Source organism: Pseudoliparis swirei, chromosome 15 (assembly GCF_029220125.1).
Source record: "Pseudoliparis swirei isolate HS2019 ecotype Mariana Trench chromosome 15, NWPU_hadal_v1, whole genome shotgun sequence".
Taxonomy (NCBI): domain Eukaryota; kingdom Metazoa; phylum Chordata; class Actinopteri; order Perciformes; family Liparidae; genus Pseudoliparis; species Pseudoliparis swirei.
Genome location: NC_079402.1, coordinates 12,856,394 through 12,874,302, shown reverse-complemented (window position 1 = coordinate 12,874,302; position 17,909 = coordinate 12,856,394). Strand labels below are relative to the sequence as shown.

At 44.1% G+C, this 17,909-nt stretch overlaps 4 protein-coding genes across 4 annotated transcripts; 3 read left to right on the top strand and 1 right to left on the bottom strand.

The window, feature by feature from the left end:
- Nucleotides 1-144: 144 nt before the first annotated feature.
- On the top strand, nucleotides 145-4,210 carry LOC130205784 (uncharacterized). Its single transcript, XM_056433309.1, has 2 exons — nucleotides 145-1,650; nucleotides 2,098-4,210. Exon 2 carries the CDS (start codon nucleotides 2,109-2,111, stop codon nucleotides 3,675-3,677), a length of 1,569 nt encoding a protein of 522 aa, XP_056289284.1. The 5' UTR covers nucleotides 145-1,650; nucleotides 2,098-2,108; the 3' UTR covers nucleotides 3,678-4,210.
- Nucleotides 4,211-5,389: 1,179 nt separating this feature from the next.
- On the top strand, nucleotides 5,390-8,370 carry tmem119b (transmembrane protein 119b). The gene is made up of 2 exons (XM_056432598.1): nucleotides 5,390-5,574; nucleotides 6,416-8,370. Exon 2 carries the CDS (start codon nucleotides 6,431-6,433, stop codon nucleotides 7,256-7,258), a length of 828 nt encoding a protein of 275 aa, XP_056288573.1. The 5' UTR covers nucleotides 5,390-5,574; nucleotides 6,416-6,430; the 3' UTR covers nucleotides 7,259-8,370.
- A 1,814-nt stretch (nucleotides 8,371-10,184) lies between these two features.
- LOC130205384 (iron-sulfur cluster assembly scaffold protein IscU-like) lies at nucleotides 10,185-12,807 on the top strand. Its single transcript, XM_056432712.1, has 5 exons — nucleotides 10,185-10,319; nucleotides 11,494-11,607; nucleotides 11,793-11,903; nucleotides 12,049-12,127; nucleotides 12,228-12,807. Exons 1-5 carry the CDS (start codon nucleotides 10,218-10,220, stop codon nucleotides 12,317-12,319), a joined length of 498 nt encoding a protein of 165 aa, XP_056288687.1. The 5' UTR covers nucleotides 10,185-10,217; the 3' UTR covers nucleotides 12,320-12,807.
- Nucleotides 12,808-15,260: 2,453 nt separating this feature from the next.
- LOC130205385 (iron-sulfur cluster assembly scaffold protein IscU-like) lies at nucleotides 15,261-17,899 on the bottom strand. The gene is made up of 5 exons (XM_056432713.1): nucleotides 17,758-17,899; nucleotides 16,461-16,574; nucleotides 16,165-16,275; nucleotides 15,941-16,019; nucleotides 15,261-15,840 (listed from the first exon to the last, which is right to left on the bottom strand). The coding sequence occupies exons 1-5, from the start codon at nucleotides 17,857-17,859 to the stop codon at nucleotides 15,749-15,751; spliced, it is 498 nt and encodes a 165-aa protein (XP_056288688.1). The 5' UTR covers nucleotides 17,860-17,899; the 3' UTR covers nucleotides 15,261-15,748.
- Nucleotides 17,900-17,909: the final 10 nt, after the last annotated feature.

Here is a 17,909-nt window from a genome sequence, read left to right as displayed (position 1 = left end):
TTAATTTCTGGGTATTCATTTGACATCCCCCCCCCTCCTCACATTCTCAGACGTTCATGCCTGCATGCCAGAGGCATCGTGTATTCCAGTTGTCCGTCCGCCCTCATGAACACAGTTTCAACATGACTCAAAGGGAATTCCTTCAAATGTGGCACAAACTTCTTCTTGGACTCATGATCTGATTACATTTTATTGGTCTAAGGCGATTGTGACCTCACAAAACACTTTGAGACATAAAAGTTTAATGCTGATTATGTCAATTTCACCCAACTGTCTCATAGGATACAACGTTACGACCTTTTGACAGATATAGATCTCTACTGGTTGGAGGAAGCGAACAAACCAGAGGCTGTAATTCTAGTTTTAACATTAATAGCAGAACACGGCAGCGAAAGCGTAGTTGCAAAAGTGTGGCCCCCAACCCTCCAGTTCCCCCTCAGGAAAACACTTCGCTCTGTCAGCACTTCTGCCTTAGTTTGGGCTGCTGGCATCATAATCATACGCTGCACATACAAGGAATTTGACTCGGTGAAAGGTGCCTTGATGAGAGCCGTTGAGAAGCAACAAAATGCTCCCAATCTTGGATTTTTAACCATTTTTTAATTAAAAGAATAAACTTTGCTGTATGTTGAATGTATACACATTTTGTATTTCTTCGCTTGTGTCATATCTAAAAGCGTGCTGGGTTAAATATGCCATTTTCCTAAATATAAAACTGCACTTCAGTTCCCCACATTACCAGAAACAATGAGGACGTGACTTCTGTGACTTTGATTAACTCTTGTCTCGTGTATAATCTAGTCTCTCCTTCACCGCTACGTTTCACTACTTTCATCAAAAGACCAGCAAACTGAGATCGAGGAAAGCAGCCGAAGTTTATCTTCGTGACACAGAACCACCACATCTTCCTATGACTCAGCAGAGCAGGAAGTGACAGTTAAGATTTCCACACTAGATTCACATTTTCATTTTGTTACAGACTGTATACGTTTGGATTTGTCACTGTTGTTTATCAATCTTTAAAGCAAGGCAACCAAACCACCACACTTCAAACCCATTCAATACAAGGACTTTTAGATTGTTTTTGTTATTTATTTCATTTGACTTGGACATGAGCACCGTCGTAGAGCTGCTCCTGTCACTGGGGTCCACTATCAGAGCCTTGACGTTCCTGCGCTAATGTCTTTAATTTAGTAATCTTATAGTGATCAGTAGTTTACATGTGAGAAACAGAACTGAGTACTTCCGGCTACTTAATTTATAGTAGTGGCCAGATCATCAGGACATGCAGAGCATCAGCGCTCCATAACTTTGCATCAGAGAGGTAAGAAATATTTCATCTTCTTACAAGAGCTTAAAAAACAGACGCTGAGCAATTGTAGAGCAGTAAAAAGAAGCGTCTGATCATTTTTACTTCCTCAAGCATGCAAGATTAAAGCTGTGTGTTTGTCAGGGAAGTGTCTGTACATGGATATTTTGAAAATGTTTTATAGAGACAGTTTTTTGTGTGTGTGTGTGTGTGTGTGTGTGAACATTTCCTGTTTCTTCTATCGAGCCGTGGTACAGAAGCATGTTGAAGCTTCGGGTGTTCTCCCTGAGAGGCTGAAATGAGCTGAACTATCAGATTGGACGCGCTTCACCAGCAGCAAGGTGAGACCCGGTCCTCTGAGGACGCATCCAAACCTTTTGCTCTGGATAGACATGTTTCTGCTTTTGTGATCCACCGTTTGCTTTCGTGTAAGGGTGTTGGATAAAGTTCACAACTGCTCTCTTAAAATGGTTTTCTTCACTTCCAGAAGTTTCAGGAAATCTGATGTTGACATTGCTTGCTGCCTGTTCTATATGTTTTTAATATAAAAACAGCTTTACATTTGGATTCTGATTGTTTTAAAGATATTCTCTTAAATGCAGTACTTCTGTTTTTCCTGTGAACGTGTAGCAATGGGTGTGGTGACAGACACATGACCGTTTCATCATACCCTGTCACTAGCAGACACATGACGCATTGTGTTTATCCCCATGTGTGTCTTTTGACTCCAACTGTGTAATTGTTTTCTTAACTAAAATGCTTGCATTGCACCTTTTCTGTGATTTCAGAAACGACGACGATGCCACTCCACATGAAGACATACCTGGCTCTGCTATGGGGAGCATCTGTTGTGTATGCCATGGAGTCTGACCTGAATTCTTCCACCACAGAAACCAGCAGCATTAACTCAATGGCTGCACCTCACAAACCTGCAGAGACCCGTGTTGCTTCACCAGCAGAGATCACTGTGGAAACCAAAGAGCCGATCCCCACTTCCACTCCTAAATGGATCACAATGAACGCCGTAGCAGCAACTACAAGCAGAACAGAACCACAGTGGCACCATACCCCCGCCCCCGCAGCAGTGAACACAACTGCAGGTGCAGCACATCCTTCCCACAAAGCGATGATATTAGAGACTGCAAACCCGAAAGAGGGTCCGAGACAACAACAACAACACCACCAGACCACTGACGTGCCTGCAGCAGTGGCCGTGTCTCCGCAGCAGCCTTCGTCCACCACTAAGTCTGAAGTTACCTCCAAGTTACCTCCCATCATCTCTCCTGGGGGTGTGCGGGCTCCGGTCTTCAACCAGACCCACGGCGCCGCCTCGGCTGCAACCGCAATGACAGCGAGCCCCGCCTCTGAAGCAGCCGCTGTGTTTGACCCCACAGTGAGAGAAACATTCCCCACCAGCGCGGAGTTTTTGTCTACGTCTGAACTGGTTTCTGTGACTGAAACCCCCGTCTCCACATCTCCTGGGTTGAGCTCTACCGCCGAGTCCCCCACCATCACGTTGTCAACCGAATCTGCCAGTTACACCACCGATGTCTCCACCACCAAAGTGTCCACCACCGATGTCTCCACCACCGATATCTCCACCGCCAATGTCTCCACCACCGAAGTGTCCACCACTGATGTCTCCACCACCGATGTCTCCACCACCAAAGTGTCCACCACCACCAAAGTGTCCACCACCACCAAAGTGTCCACCACCGATGTCTCCACCACCGATATCTCCACCACCGATGTCTCCACCACCGATGTCTCCACCACCGATGTCTCCACCACCGATATCTCCGCCGCCAATGTCTCCACCACCGAAGTGTCCACCACCGATATCTCCACCACCAATATCTCCACCACCGATGTCTCCACCCCCAAAGTCTCCACCACCGACGTCTCCACCACCGATGTCTCCACCAGTCCTACAGGAATCCTGATTCCTCGTGAACCCAACACGTTTCCCGTCCCAAACACCAGATCCCCTCTGGTAACTACAACAGCCCCTTGTGAAGTCTCACCCAGCACAAAGGTCCCACCCTGCTCCAAGCGCCGCGAGATGAAGCGCTGCCTCATCGCCATCGCCTCCCTGGCTGCATTCGCCACCGTTTTCATGGTCTCTACCATCATCCTCTGCGCCAAGCTGTCAAAAAGGAAGTACAAAGTCAAAAAACCTGGGGCCGCAACAGAGATGATGTGCATCTCGGCCCTGCTGCCCGAGAGGCTTGTCACCTACTCGAGACAACCACGCAATCCAGTCACTAACGGAATCCTGGTGATCCACGATGACGCCGACAGCGATGAAGACGGAGGAGATAACGTCACTCTCAGAAGCTTCCTTCCAGAAAATGACAGATTTGTCTAAATGGAAATACTATTATTGTCAGCAGACCTGTCTAATGTCAGTGATGCGGAAACAGTGACTGCTTGAATAAAGTCGTGCTTCCCGTTTGAAGTTTGTGGTTTGGCTTCGCGGCGCGATCCGCTGCTAGAGGAAGAGATGGAGACCCACAAATACAAAGAAAGACAAAACACTGTTGTTCAAGAACCATCAATGTATCTGGTGTTTGGGGAGGTCGGGTCATCCAATGTGTATTTCAGGCAAGACTCTTTGCATAATTGTACACTTGCCTTCTACAAGAGTCAAAGTCCGGATGAAGAGAGAGATCAAAGAAACCTCCTGAGCGGAGCCGCGATGGTATTTCACTTATAGCAACGGGAGACAGGAAGGCCGGTTCTGTCGAGGGACCGGTGTTCCTCCCAGTGATGTCCTCGTAGCGCTGTGGCTTCATTGTATAAACGTTGTCATTTGAATGATGCTAAACTGTATGTGACTCTCTTTATGTGGGTGTTTAGATGCAGCTTCTGTACTATAATTTATTAAACTAATTTGTCTTTTTTAACTGTTTGGGAATGCTTTATTTTACCGGTCTAATCTAGAGGCTTGTTCTCATTAGCTTAACTAAATGGAATTTATCATAATTATTATTTGACATCACAGACCATTAAAAGATGGAGTTATCAAAGTTGACCTTTCTTCAAACGATAGCGAAGAACTAGTTATTCAGATAAACTTTGTGCTGCAAATGTTCAACACTGGTGCAATCCGTAAAAACACAAGAACGCTCTGTTTCTCTTTGTGCTGAAGGTGTTGCATGTCCGACGTGTCTCTAAATGGTAAACCGTCACAATAAAACTGAGCACTCTGTGGACTAAGTCAGTTCCCTTATTTATGACCGGCTTTACAAAAGGCTTTTCTTCTACGCAGGACTGGATTTCATATTCACTTCCCTTCCTGTGAAAAGAAAACAGAGCCCTAAATGCTTATTAGGCCCCCCCTACACACACACACACACACACAAGTTGAGCTATGTGCCACTGAAACCGACGCTGGTGACTATCACCAGAGCTGAGACCAATGTAAACCTGCAGAAGCAGGGCTTCATTTCACTCTCCTGATGACCAAATACAGTTAGACTTGTCTTGACTGATCACAAACACAGAAGAGTTGCCAAGAATGCATTCGCACATACACACAACGTCGGGCTCACTCGTGTACGCAGTCACACTTTCTCCCTGAGGTGGTCCCACACGCCGTGTGAGGTTAATTGCCCTTGGAGCAAAAAGCCCCCTTCTGACTGATGTGTTTTGTCTGCACAGGAAACATTAACCTCTTCCGGCAGAGCTGGTCGCTCTCACAAGCTGCTCTGACTCGTTCTGTCCCGGCAGGCCTGTCGCTAGGCCTCAGCGTCAGAGGCTGAGATTGATGAAAAGGCCGGCCTGTCAATCAAAGGCTCTTCATGGCGAGATATTTCAAAAGAGAGCACATGATGACGTTTGAGGGATTGTTGGCGATGTTTCGTCGTCGTTAAGTTATTTTTGATCATTCCGCCGGTGTTGCCTTGGCCTTGCATATCCATGGAGCCATGCAGGACATTGGAGGAGGGGGCCCCTGCCCCCACAGCACATTATAGGCTCCTACCTAACGAGAACAATCTGTGTGCAGGCCGGGGAGCGCAGACAGTCTCTAGGAAGCTGAAGGGGGAGGAGAACAGTGGAGAGGCAGAAGGAGGGATTTGTCCTCCTGGTGAACAACATATCCAGACAGACCTCCAGCCTGAAATCTGAAACTGCAGAAGTAGTGTGGCTCACGGAGCATTTGCAACTCTCGGCTGTGCGCCCTCTCAGTTCACTTTTATTCAGACTGGTTTCACACATCCTCCATCAGAGGAAACTCTCACAGAGACACTTCTTCTGCCGCAGTGAGTACAATATTTTGACATTTCAGAGGTTTTTCTTTGAATGTTGGGCATATTTTGGGGTTTCTTGATGTTAGTTCACATGTCGATTTTAAGAGGCTGATGCGACTTCAGAGCAGTATCCAGCCTGAGGACGTAGCCTGAGACCACTCAAAAGTCAGTTTTAGACCTGACAGTGGACCGAAGACAGAATCAAGGTCAAGCTTTTTTCCAGTTTTGTAATTAAAGAGATTTATTCCATGTGTGCATGTGACCTTCGCGTTACATGTGCACAGGCATGTGTGGCCATGTATATTTGGTCTGGGGTGAGTGTTCCATTAATTCTGAAGGAAAAAAAACACCCGACCCCCTTTTTCCAGATGAGCAGAGGCTCATGTTGCCCAGCTTGCACACAGATGGAGCAGAATAAGAATACAAGTTGACACACAGACTGAGCAGTGAGCCGAGTGTGATTCAAATAAATAACTAAAGCTGTGATAAAGGGCCAGATCACCCAAATTCAGCAATATAGCCCTTGTGATATTTATAGTTATACAGATAGTTTAAAATACATGTTAGCCAATACCACAGTGTAATATAATCTGAATGAGTAAAAAGATGAGACCAATCTGGGATGAAGTTGATTTAACTTTATGACAAATCTGTGAAGAGTAATGACCAACCCAATTTTTGTTTTGGTGAGGTCAAGTGAATTTGAAGAAACTGTTGATGTGCTGCAGAAATAAGTACAAGAAGTATAAAACAATGGCGGTTTGATGCAGTTGATGGATATGTTCCCCCAATGGCTCGTCGCTTCTCAACAAACAAACAAACTGTCTTTTCCGTTCCTGACTGTCGTTTACAGATCCTGAGGTGAAACATGCTGCCGACGGGCCTTCAGCTGACCGGTCTGTGCGTGGTGCTCTGCATCAGCTGCAGCTTTGCCACACCTCAATCGCTCTACAGTATTCTAGAAGGAAGTGCAGATGAGGAAGATCTCAGCATCCTAACTTCCTCTCTTCCCACCAGCAACCTCTCCTCTGAGCACCAAACCACAGCTGTTGGCCCCACCCATGTGGAAATGGACTTTCTGAATCGAGTTGTGGACTTCCTGGAGAAGAACACACTTCTTATCCTGGTCGCAGGCTCTTTCATCCTTCTCGTCTTCCTTCTTATCTGTGGAGCAATCATCATGAGCCGCAGGCACAAAGTCAATGCCTACTACCCTTCCTCTTTCCCCTCAAAAATGTACGTGGACCACAGGGACAAAACCGGAGGTGCTAAACTTTTTAATGAAGTGCCGGAGAAACCCGCTCCTGAGCAGGAGAGTGAGCCAGTGGACTCTCACAAGCAGCTGCAGGCCGACATTATGAGGGCTGCCAAGAGGCTGCGCACACCAAATAAATGTGTCGATGCTGCAGAGGGAAGGGATCCCAGTCAGAAAGTAGCAGACCGCAGGCCTGAGGTCAGCGGTCATCCAGACGGCAGCATCCTGGACCAGCAGCTTCCAAGTCTCCCTCAGGTAAAGGATCCGTGTGGACTTTCCGACAGTGAAGCAGCTGCAGCAGGAAGCCTCGAGCCGAAACCTCCAGAGCCAGATGATTCACAGGGACCTTTACCTGGCAGGAGTCTGCGGCCCCCCTCTCTGCATATCCACAATGACTCTGCTACACTTCAGCTCATCGCAGGAGAGAAAACTGCCTTCTAACTATTCTGATCACCGACCTGAATGTACTGTTTTTTAAGGCTTTTAATCCATGAGTAGCAATTTGTCCAGCAAAACATTTTCAAAGATGTATTGAGGTTTGTTAAATTCAAATCCTGAGTGCTATTTCTGTTGCAATACTGTGTTTATATTCAGTGGAGGGAAATGCATGCAGCAACCTGTTGCTTCCTAGCTACTGGATACGTCTTTCCTACCATATTATAAACATGTCTCGAGTAACCTCATTAACATCTGGTTGAAAACACAGTTCTTATTATGGGATGTTTTTCGTGTTCAGTGTGCATTGAATTTCCTCAGCGTTCCTGCATAGAGGTCCCTCCAGTAAACATCATGCCTGCAAACTCATGAGTGAAAAAGGTGACGGGGGGGAGAGAGAGAGTGTGCTGGTGACTTTTTTTTGTCGCCACACGTTGTATGAACTACGGTCATTTGATTGTTGTGACCACAAATCAATGGGTCCACCATTCTCACTAAGTCAGTGATCGGGCACTATAATAATAGTAATAAATATAAATTGTCATTATATATAATATGGTCATTCATGAACCAACTTTTTGGCCTGAACAAGTCTTCAAGTCTTGTGTGCTCTGCTGAGCCTTGAGTCTGTTCTGCCTCTACCTGGTTGTCACGATCTTTGATACAATACCTGCCATAAATATCATGATACTACCACAATACCAGAATTCAATACAATACCATAAATACGTATGATACCGTAAATACGATACTGGTATATTTATCTATAATAGTAATAATCCAAACTTCTATTTGGTTCCTTTTTTACCAACACTTGATAGCCATGATAGCATTGATTATACACGGCTATGTGGCTTTTTGTCAGAATCTGACCAGATGATACAGAGTTCCTTCAGTGTGAGCAATTATAGAGTTACATAACTTTACAGATGTGGCTTTGATGTGGCTTTGAAACACACACACACACATATATGTACATATATATACATATATATATATGTATGTATATACACTACCGTTCAAAAGTTTGGGATCACTTAGAAATGTCCTTATTTTTCAAAGAAAAGCATTGTTTTTTTCAATTAAGATAACATTAAATCAATCAGAAATACACTCTATACATTGTTAATGTGGTAAATGACTATTCTAGGTGGAAACGTCTGGTTTCTAATGAAATATCTCCATAGGTGTATAGAAGCCCATTTCCAGCAACTATCACTCCAGTGTTCTAATGATACATTGTGTTTGCTAATCGCCTTAGAAGATTAACATCTGATTAAAAAACCCTTGAAAACCCTTGTGCAATTATGTTAGCACAGCTGAAAACTGTTTTGCTGATGAGAGAAGCTATAAAACTGGCCTTCCTTTGAGCTAGTTGATTATCTGGAGCATCACATTTGTGGGTTCGATAAGACTCTCAAAATGGCCAGAAAAAAAGAACTTTCATGTGAAACTCGCCAGTCTATTCTTGTTCTTAGAAATGAAGGCTATTCCATGCAGAAATTGCAAAGAAACTGAAAATTTCCTACAGCGGTGTGTACTACTCCTTCAGAGAACAGCACAAACGGGCTCTAACCAGAGCAGAAAGAGAAGTGGGAGGCCCCGTGCACAACTCAGCAAGAAGACAAGTACATTAGAGTCTCTAGTTTGAGAAATAGACGCCTCACAGGTCCTCAACTGGCAGCTTCTTTAAATGGTACCCAAAACGCCAGTGTCAACGTCGACAGTGAAGAGGCGACTCCGGGATGCTGGCCTTCTAGGCAGAGTGGCAAAGAAAAAGCCATATCTGAGACTGGCCAATAAAAAGAAAAGATTGGTATGGGCAAAAGAACACAGGCATTGGACAGAGGAAGATTGGAAAAAGGTGTTATGGACAGATGGATCCAAGTTTGAGGTGTTTGGATCACACAGAAGAACATTTGTGAGACGCAGAACAGGTGAAAAGAGGCTGGAAGAGTGCCTGACACCATCTGTCAAGCATGGTGGAGGTCATGTGATGGTCTGGGGCTGCTTTGGTGCTGGTAAAGTGGGAGATTTGTACCAGGTAAAAGGGATTTTAAATAAGGAAGGCTATCACTCCATTTTGCAACGCCATGCCATACCCTGTGGGCAGCGCTTGATTGGAGCCAATTTCCTCCTCCAACAGGACAATGACCCAAAGCACACCTCCACATTGTGCAAGAACTATTTAGGGAAGAAGCAGGCAGCTGGTATGCTGTCTGTAATGGAGTGGCCAGCACAGTCACCAGATCTCAACCCCATTGAGCTGTTGTGGGAGCAGCTTGACCGTATGGTCCGCAAGAAGTGCCCATCAAGCCAATCCAACTTGTGGCAGGTGCTTCAGGAAGCGTGGGGTGAAATTTCAACAGATTACCTCAACAAATTAACAGCTAGAATGCCAAAGGTCTGCAATGCTGTAATTGCTGCAAAGGTAACATTCTTTGACGAAAGCAAAGTTTGAAGAAAAAAATTAATACTTCAAATACAAATCATTATTTCTAACCTTGTCAATGTCTTGACTATATTTTCTATACATTTTGCAAATCATTTGATAAATAAAAGTGTGAGTTTTCATGGAAAACACGAAATTGTCTGGGTGATCCCAAACTTTTGAACGGTAGTGTATATGCCTTCTGCTTCAATTTAAAGACTTTTAAATCACGGCAAAGATGTCACCTTGGGCTTTTAGTGGTTGTGTTGGGCAATTTGGAGCTATTTATTTTACTCATCGACTAATCAAAAAAAGAATTGATTGCAGCCCAACTTGAACGTTTTCTCATTGGTTTAATGATTGTTCACCATGGGGTTAATTACATTAGACAAATATATTTACCCTCCACTGTTTTGTCTAAACTGGACATGCGCAGATGGGATTGTTTTCCCCCGTTCCTTTAAGTGACGTCACGAGGCTTTGCTATATCCGCCCCTCGACGATCAGACTGCGCCATTCCCCTTGACTGTCAACATGGCGAATACCGTGGCGAACAAGTGTCTCAGTCCTCTGGCTTTCCTCGCCAGGAGGCTCTCTGCTCCACAGTTCATGACCCGGTGCTGCTACCACGAGAAGGTAAAACTCTTTTCGTCCGTTACAGCGTCACGAAAGGAGGCCGGTGTTAGGCCGTGTTAGGCCGTAACACCGAGGTCACCGCGTGCTAGCTGCTGTTTGGCTAATGTTTACAAATGGTCACACGAGCTTTTGGTAGTTCTGTCTTAATAAGAGGATCAGGAGAAGGTAAAAGTGGCCACACGGATCAGGTGACTAATTAGATGCAGCTGGTTAAGCGTGTCGCTGGTTTTCTATAGTTGTGTGTACAAATACCTAAATGTTACTGGGGTCATATGGCACGTGATCTAACATTAGTTAACATTTGTTTCACGCCTGCTGGTTGGTAAGTTGAAGACGTCACTTATTTGCCCCTCAGGGCGCCAACACTTTAATACAATTACATCCGATTAATACGCGTTCAGCAACGTGCTAGAAACCTGGACGTGTTCTGTTGTATAACTTCATAAAAAGTGTATCTTCATCTTAGCACAACGTCCTTAACCACATGTTCAGGGTGTGTTTAATGTTGTGAAGTGATCATTTGATGCAACATTGCATGAAAATGCAATCAGAAGCAATTATATAGTCAACTAAAATTGGTTAATGCTGGTAAACAGAATCTTTGTTCATGTTTGAATGATTTAAAACCGAATATTTCTATTTTGTCTATCAAGTAACTGTCTGACATCCCACCTGGAGAGAAAGTTGTGAATCCGGAAGATGTACACTAAGATGTTCTTTAACAAGCTGGATCACAGAGATGTCGTTCAACTAATTGTATTCTACACCACATAATTAGTTAAACATTGGAAAGATAAATAATGTGTATAACTTACTTTTGTGATAACGAACTATAATTCAAAATATGTGTATTAAATGTAGTCCTTTATACGATGTCTTGTGATACAAGCTCAAAGTCAGAATGACTCGACAGGAACACAGGGGAGGAGGAGGAGGAGGAGGAGGTTTAGTTGACAATGAAATCCTGCCCTAATCTGTTTTCCAATGTCTCTTATGTAACTGTTAATACTTGTAGTTGTATAACAAGACTCCATTTCTAATTGTCCCAGGATGCTATTGTGGTTTTTCTTCATCACATATTTTCCAGGATGGTGCAAGACTCAACTTGCTAAAACCCACTTTGACACGTTGTTTTCTTTCCTAACATAATATTTCCTTTATTTACTCTCTGAAGGTGGTGGATCATTATGAGAACCCGAGAAATGTTGGCACGTTGGACAAAAGCTCCAAAAATGTTGGTACCGGTCTGGTTGGTGCCCCGGCCTGTGGCGACGTGATGAAGCTCCAGGTATGATTATCACTAAACACAGACGGGTTACACCGTAGGTACCGCATGTACTGCATGTATATCTGTATGTTTGGTTATAGCTCAGTATTGCCATGAAACTATCTCCTGTTTATTTACAGTTAAGGAATCTTATTTTACTCCTGTGGTTATATTTCGAGTTATTTTTCAAACTTACATGTTGGCAGATTGAGGTGGACGACCAGGGGAAGATTGTGGATGCCAAGTTCAAAACCTTTGGCTGTGGCTCTGCTATTGCCTCCAGTTCTTTGGCCACTGAGTGGGTGAAGGGCAAATCTGTGAGTTAATGCACTACAGACACTTCTTTCTCTGCCTCCTTGGAGTGACATGCATTGCTTTTCCTATTCTCATTCATTCTGCTCTTCTTAATGTGATCATTTACTGGAAAGGCTTTGTTTCCACTAACTGGGCTTTTCTCTCCAGGTGGACGAAGCTTTGCAAATAAGGAACACCGACATTGCCAAAGAGCTCTCTCTTCCACCGGTTAAACTTCACTGCTCCAGTAAGTTATAAGGAATTACATTTTTGTTGTTGATGATCTACCTTTCCAAACTGCTCCACACATGCGTGTATATTTAATGGATTGAATTGTTTCTCATCAGTGCTCGCAGAGGATGCCATCAAGGCGGCCCTGGCTGACTACCGCCTCAAGCAAAAAGATGTTCAGCAGGAGGCAGTCCGAGCCAGCAGCTAAACAGAGCTCGCTCACTCCCAACTGGGCGCCACTGTTATACTCCTGCTGTCCAGAGGAGAAGTAACAGCAGTCCTCACTTTCCTGCAGTATTGATGAGGCACACCTTGTATGTCGATGACCAGTACACCATCGTAACCGGCATCCCTCCGGCGCAGTGTCCCACCAGGCTTTCTATCTCAGTCTGAGGTCCTGTTACCCTGCATACTGTGTCTTCTTAGCCTGTCATGTAAACGCACAATAAGCAATGTTTGGGCTGTTGGTACAAAAGTGAGCCTTATTTTTGGGAGTGTTATATTTTAAGATTCTGAGCCTGAGTGTTTAGTTTTGAGGGATTATTCTAGCTGCTCCCTAAGCAGTGACCTTTAGGATATGCAATTATACAAAGTGGCTTGAAGCGATGAAAGAGTCCACTGTTTTAAGTGTAATGTTTATGATTAGTTATTAATGCTTTGTTGACGGTACGCAATAAAAGCATCCTGAAACCAAAATATGTTTATCAGGCTGTGGTTTTCTATACTTTACTAATCTTGAACATGCAAACACTGATCCGTAAAACATGAGACCACACCATGTTTCATACCTGCAAACTTGTCACCATTCGGTGAAATTCACCGTTTTGAAATCAAAATAGGTCATCCACGTGAATCGTGTAGATCCGAAGAGTTTTTGTTTTGGGGTAGGGGGGTTGTGGGTCAACTGGCCGTCCGGCGTTTATGAGATTGGAGTGGGACACGGAGAAAATGTGATGTGGTGCTCTTCGAAATAAAACCTCTTTGATGGGACGTGTCGCGTCTTGGCCAATCAGCGTTAAGATGTCGACAAATATATCTTGTTCTGCCTCTTTTGTGATATACATGCCTAAAAGGTGCCTAATATTTCTAGACTGAAATATCGGCATTATAATTATAACAGGATTTTTTTAGTCACCTATTTTGTGGTGCCCCCTCAGGACTTGGTGCCCTATGCACAGCGCGTAGTGCGCGTTATGGGAGCGGCGGCGCTGTATATATATATATATATTAGGGCTGGGCACGTTAACGCGTTAATCTTGCGTTAACGCAGCACTTAATTAACGCCGACAATTATTTTATCGCGCATTAACGCGTTTTTTTTAAATTTTTTATATTTTTTTATTTTTTTTAAATACTTTTTTTAGACAAGACAATACATAGACATAACACCTAGAGGACTATAAACAATGCAGACGACAAAACAATGGACATAACATCAAGTCAGAGTATTTGTGGGGGAAAAAGAATCTCAACAAATGACGGCAGGTATGACACACATCATACACACATCAAGACACACATCACACGGAGAATACACGAGTTGTATGAAAAGGAGAGGACTGCAAAAGCGACAGCTTCACAACGTGCACCCTGTTGCTCTCACTGGGGACGACTGGACATCGGGTGACCAGACGTCCAGTTTTCCCCGGACATGTCCTGCTTTTGAGCCCTAAAAAATGCGTCCGGCAGGGATTCCAAAAACGTCCGGGATTTTGCTTTGTCGGATATTTGTTTTTCTCTGGGTTTTCATAAACTCGTATTTACCCCTGACAAGTTTTGGAAATGGTATCTCCCTTCTTACGTGAGCTCTGACTGTAGAGAGGACAGTCATTGGTCGACCGATCTCAGGGTTGCCAGATACACGATAATTATCCTCCAAATACAACCATTTTGAGCCTTTGGTACGATACTTCACCATCTCCAATCTGGCAACACGGAGCACCTTGCCGCCTCCACTAGTTCATTGTTGTTTGTGCGGCATGCTATACACTACAACCAGCGTCGCCGCTCCCATAATGCACTACGCGCTGTGCGTAGGGCACAAAGTCCTGAGGGGGCTCCACAAAATAGGCAACTAAAAATCCTCATAGTTATAATAATTATAATGCCGATATTATTTCAGTCTAGAAATATTAGGCACCTTTTAGGCATGTATATCACAAAACAGGCAGAACAAGAGAGATGTTTAATCTCAGCCCCCCCCAGACGAAGTGTCCTCTTTTTCACAAACTCAAATCTGGTCACCCTACTGGACATCACTCTGTAACCACAATGACCTCGGAGTGACTGTGCATTATATTGATGAGAAGTGGGCGCTGCATTCACACGCCCTGACTGATGAAAACAGAGGAGACACATGATGCTGAAACGTGCGCGGGACACTTTACTCTCCGAGCCTATCCGCCCTTCTGTGAACCCCACCCAACCCCGGGATGGAGTGTAGGAGAATCACACAAGGTGATTCCCACCAAACCGCCCCATTGTCCACTAGCGCGCGATTAGCATCCGCTAGCTAAACGGCGCTAGCCTTAATTAACTGTTTTCTCTTTAACTACTACACTTAATAACTATCAACATACAGCACCGCCAAAGCGAGCGAACATAACAATACCTTCACTCTCTACAGCTGTTTCTCCCTGCCTCAAATCTTCGTGCTACGATAATTTACTGAAGCTTCATCATTCATGTTACACTCTTTTAATGAAGTATTGATACTAAAAATATGCTAAATCATATCGTTTTTAACGTACGGATAACGTGTTAGTATCGATACAACGTGCAGCATGACTGCAGTAGATGTAGCGGGCCCCAAACGATGTCGACAACTTAACGCCGATTGGCCAAGACGCGACACGTCCCATCAAAGATGTTTTATTGCGAAGAGCACCACATCACATTTTCTCCGTGTCCCACTCCAATCTCATAAATGCCGGCCGGCCAGTTGACCCACAACCCCCCTACCCCAAAACAAAAACTCTTCGGATCTACACGATTCACGTGGATGACCTATTTTGATTTCAAAACGGTGAATTTCACCGAATGGTGACAAGTTTGCAGGTATGAAACATGGTGTGGTCTCATGTTTTACGGATCAGTGTTTGCATGTTCAAGATTAGTAAAGTATAGAAAACCACAGCCTGATAAACATATTTTGGTTTCAGGATGCTTTTATTGCGTATCGTCAACAAAGCATTAATAACTAATCATAAACATTACACTTAAAACAGTGGACTCTTTCATCGCTTCAAGCCACTTTGTATAATTGCATATCCTAAAGGTCACTGCTTAGGGAGCAGCTAGAATAATCCCTCAAAACTAAACACTCAGGCTCAGAATCTTAAAATATAACACTCCCAAAAATAAGGCTCACTTTTGTACCAACAGCCCAAACATTGCTTATTGTGCGTTTACATGACAGGCTAAGAAGACACAGTATGCAGGGTAACAGGACCTCAGACTGAGATAGAAAGCCTGGTGGGACACTGCGCCGGAGGGATGCCGGTTACGATGGTGTACTGGTCATCGACATACAAGGTGTGCCTCATCAATACTGCAGGAAAGTGAGGACTGCTGTTACTTCTCCTCTGGACAGCAGGACGATAACAGTGGCGCCCAGTTGGGAGTGAGCGAGCTCTGTTTAACTGCTGGCTCGGACTGCCTCCTGCTGAACATCTTTTTGCTTGAGGCGGTAGTCAGCCAGGGCCGCCTTGATGGCATCCTCTGCGAGCACTGATGAGAAACAATTCAATCCATTAAATATACACGCATGTGTGGAGCAGTTTGGAAAGGTAGATCATCAACAACAAAAATTAAATCCCTTATAACTTACTGGAGCAGTGAAGTTTAACCGGTGGAAGAGAAAGCTCTTTGGCAATGTCGGTGTTCCTTATTTGCAAAGCTTCGTCCACCTGGAGAGAAAAGCCCAGTTAGTGGAAACAAAGCCTTTCCAGTAAATGATCACATTAAGAAGAGCAGAATGAATGAGAATAGGAAAAGCAATGCATGTCACTCCAAGGAGGCAGAGAAAGAAGTGTCTGTAGTGCATTAACTCACAGATTTGCCCTTCACCCACTCAGTGGCCAAAGAACTGGAGGCAATAGCAGAGCCACAGCCAAAGGTTTTGAACTTGGCATCCACAATCTTCCCCTGGTCGTCCACCTCAATCTGCCAACATGTAAGTTTGAAAAATAACTCGAAATATAACCACAGGAGTAAAATAAGATTCCTTAACTGTAAATAAACAGGAGATAGTTTCATGGCAATACTGAGCTATAACCAAACATACAGATATACATGCAGTACATGCGGTACCTACGGTGTAACCCGTCTGTGTTTAGTGATAATCATACCTGGAGCTTCATCACGTCGCCACAGGCCGGGGCACCAACCAGACCGGTACCAACATTTTTGGAGCTTTTGTCCAACGTGCCAACATTTCTCGGGTTCTCATAATGATCCACCACCTTCAGAGAGTAAATAAAGGAAATATTATGTTAGGAAAGAAAACAGCGTGTCAAAGTGGGTTTTAGCAAGTTGAGTCTTGCACCATCCTGGAAAATATGTGATGAAGAAAAACCACAATAGCATCCTGGGACAATTAGAAATGGAGTCTTGTTATACAACTACAAGTATTAACAGTTACATAAGAGACATTGGAAAACAGATTAGGGCAGGATTTCATTGTCAACTAAACCAACTCCTGCCCTCCTCCTCCTCCTCCTCCTCCTCCTCCTCCTCCTCCTCCCTGTGTTCCTGTCGAGTCATTCTGACTTTGAGCTTGTATCACAAGACATCGTATAAAGGACTACACTTAATACACATATTTTGAATTATAGTTCGTTATCACAAAAGTAAGTTATACACATTATTTATCTTTCCAATGTTTAACTAATTATGTGGTGTAGAATACAATTAGTTGAACGACATCTCTGTGATCCAGCTTGTTAAAGAACATCTTAGTGTACATCTTCCGGATTCACAACTTTCTCTCCAGGTGGGATGTCAGACAGTTACTTGATAGACAAAATAGAAATATTCGGTTTTAAATCATTCAAACATGAACAAAGATTCTGTTTACCAGCATTAACCAATTTAAGTTGACTATATAATTGCTTCTGATTGCATTTTCATGCAATGTTGCATCAAATGATCACTTCACAACATTAAACACACCCTGAACATGTGGTTAAGGACGTTGTGCTAAGATGAAGATGCACTTTTTATGAAGTTATACAACAGAACACGTCCAGGTTTCTAGCACGTTGCTGAACGCGTATTAATCGGATGTAATTGTATTAAAGTGTTGGCGCCCTGAGGGGCAAATAAGTGACGTCTTCAACTTACCATCCAGCAGGCGTGAAACAAATGTTAACTAATGTTAGATCACGTGCCATATGACCCCAGTAACATTTAGGTATTTGTACACACAACCATAGAAAACCAGCGACACGCTGCATCTAATTAGTCACCTGATCCGTGTGGCCACTTTTACCTTCTCCTGATCCTCTTATTAAGACAGAACTACCAAAAGCTCGTGTGACCATTTGTAAACATTAGCCAAACAGCAGCTAGCACGCGGTGACCTCGGTGTTACGGCCTAACACCGGCCTCCTTTCGTGACGCTGTAACGGACGAAAAGAGTTTTACCTTCTCGTGGTAGCAGCACCGGGTCATGAACTGTGGAACAGAGAGCCTCCTGGCGAGGAAAGCCAGAGGACTGAGACACTTGTTCGCCACGGTATTCGCCATGTTGACAGTCAAGGGGAATGGCGCAGTCTGATCGTCGAGGGGCGGATATA

What these genes read in the sequence shown, in the direction of transcription:
- LOC130205784 (XM_056433309.1), top strand. Translation starts at nt 2,109, where the DNA reads ATGCCACTCCACATGAAGACATACCTGGCTCTGCTATGGGGAGCATCT.
- tmem119b (XM_056432598.1), top strand. Translation starts at nt 6,431, where the DNA reads ATGCTGCCGACGGGCCTTCAGCTGACCGGTCTGTGCGTGGTGCTCTGC.
- LOC130205384 (XM_056432712.1), top strand. Translation starts at nt 10,218, where the DNA reads ATGGCGAATACCGTGGCGAACAAGTGTCTCAGTCCTCTGGCTTTCCTC. An exon ending in AGTGGGTGAAGGGCAAATCT is followed by an intron (nt 11,904 to 12,048) that starts GTGAGTTAATGC and finishes TTTTCTCTCCAG; the next exon opens with GTGGACGAAGCTTTGCAAAT. An exon ending in GGTTAAACTTCACTGCTCCA is followed by an intron (nt 12,128 to 12,227) that starts GTAAGTTATAAG and finishes GTTTCTCATCAG; the next exon opens with TGCTCGCAGAGGATGCCATC.
- LOC130205385 (XM_056432713.1), bottom strand. Translation starts at nt 17,859, where the DNA reads ATGGCGAATACCGTGGCGAACAAGTGTCTCAGTCCTCTGGCTTTCCTC. An exon ending in GCGACGTGATGAAGCTCCAG is followed by an intron (nt 16,276 to 16,460) that starts GTATGATTATCA and finishes ACATGTTGGCAG; the next exon opens with ATTGAGGTGGACGACCAGGG. An exon ending in GGTTAAACTTCACTGCTCCA is followed by an intron (nt 15,841 to 15,940) that starts GTAAGTTATAAG and finishes GTTTCTCATCAG; the next exon opens with TGCTCGCAGAGGATGCCATC.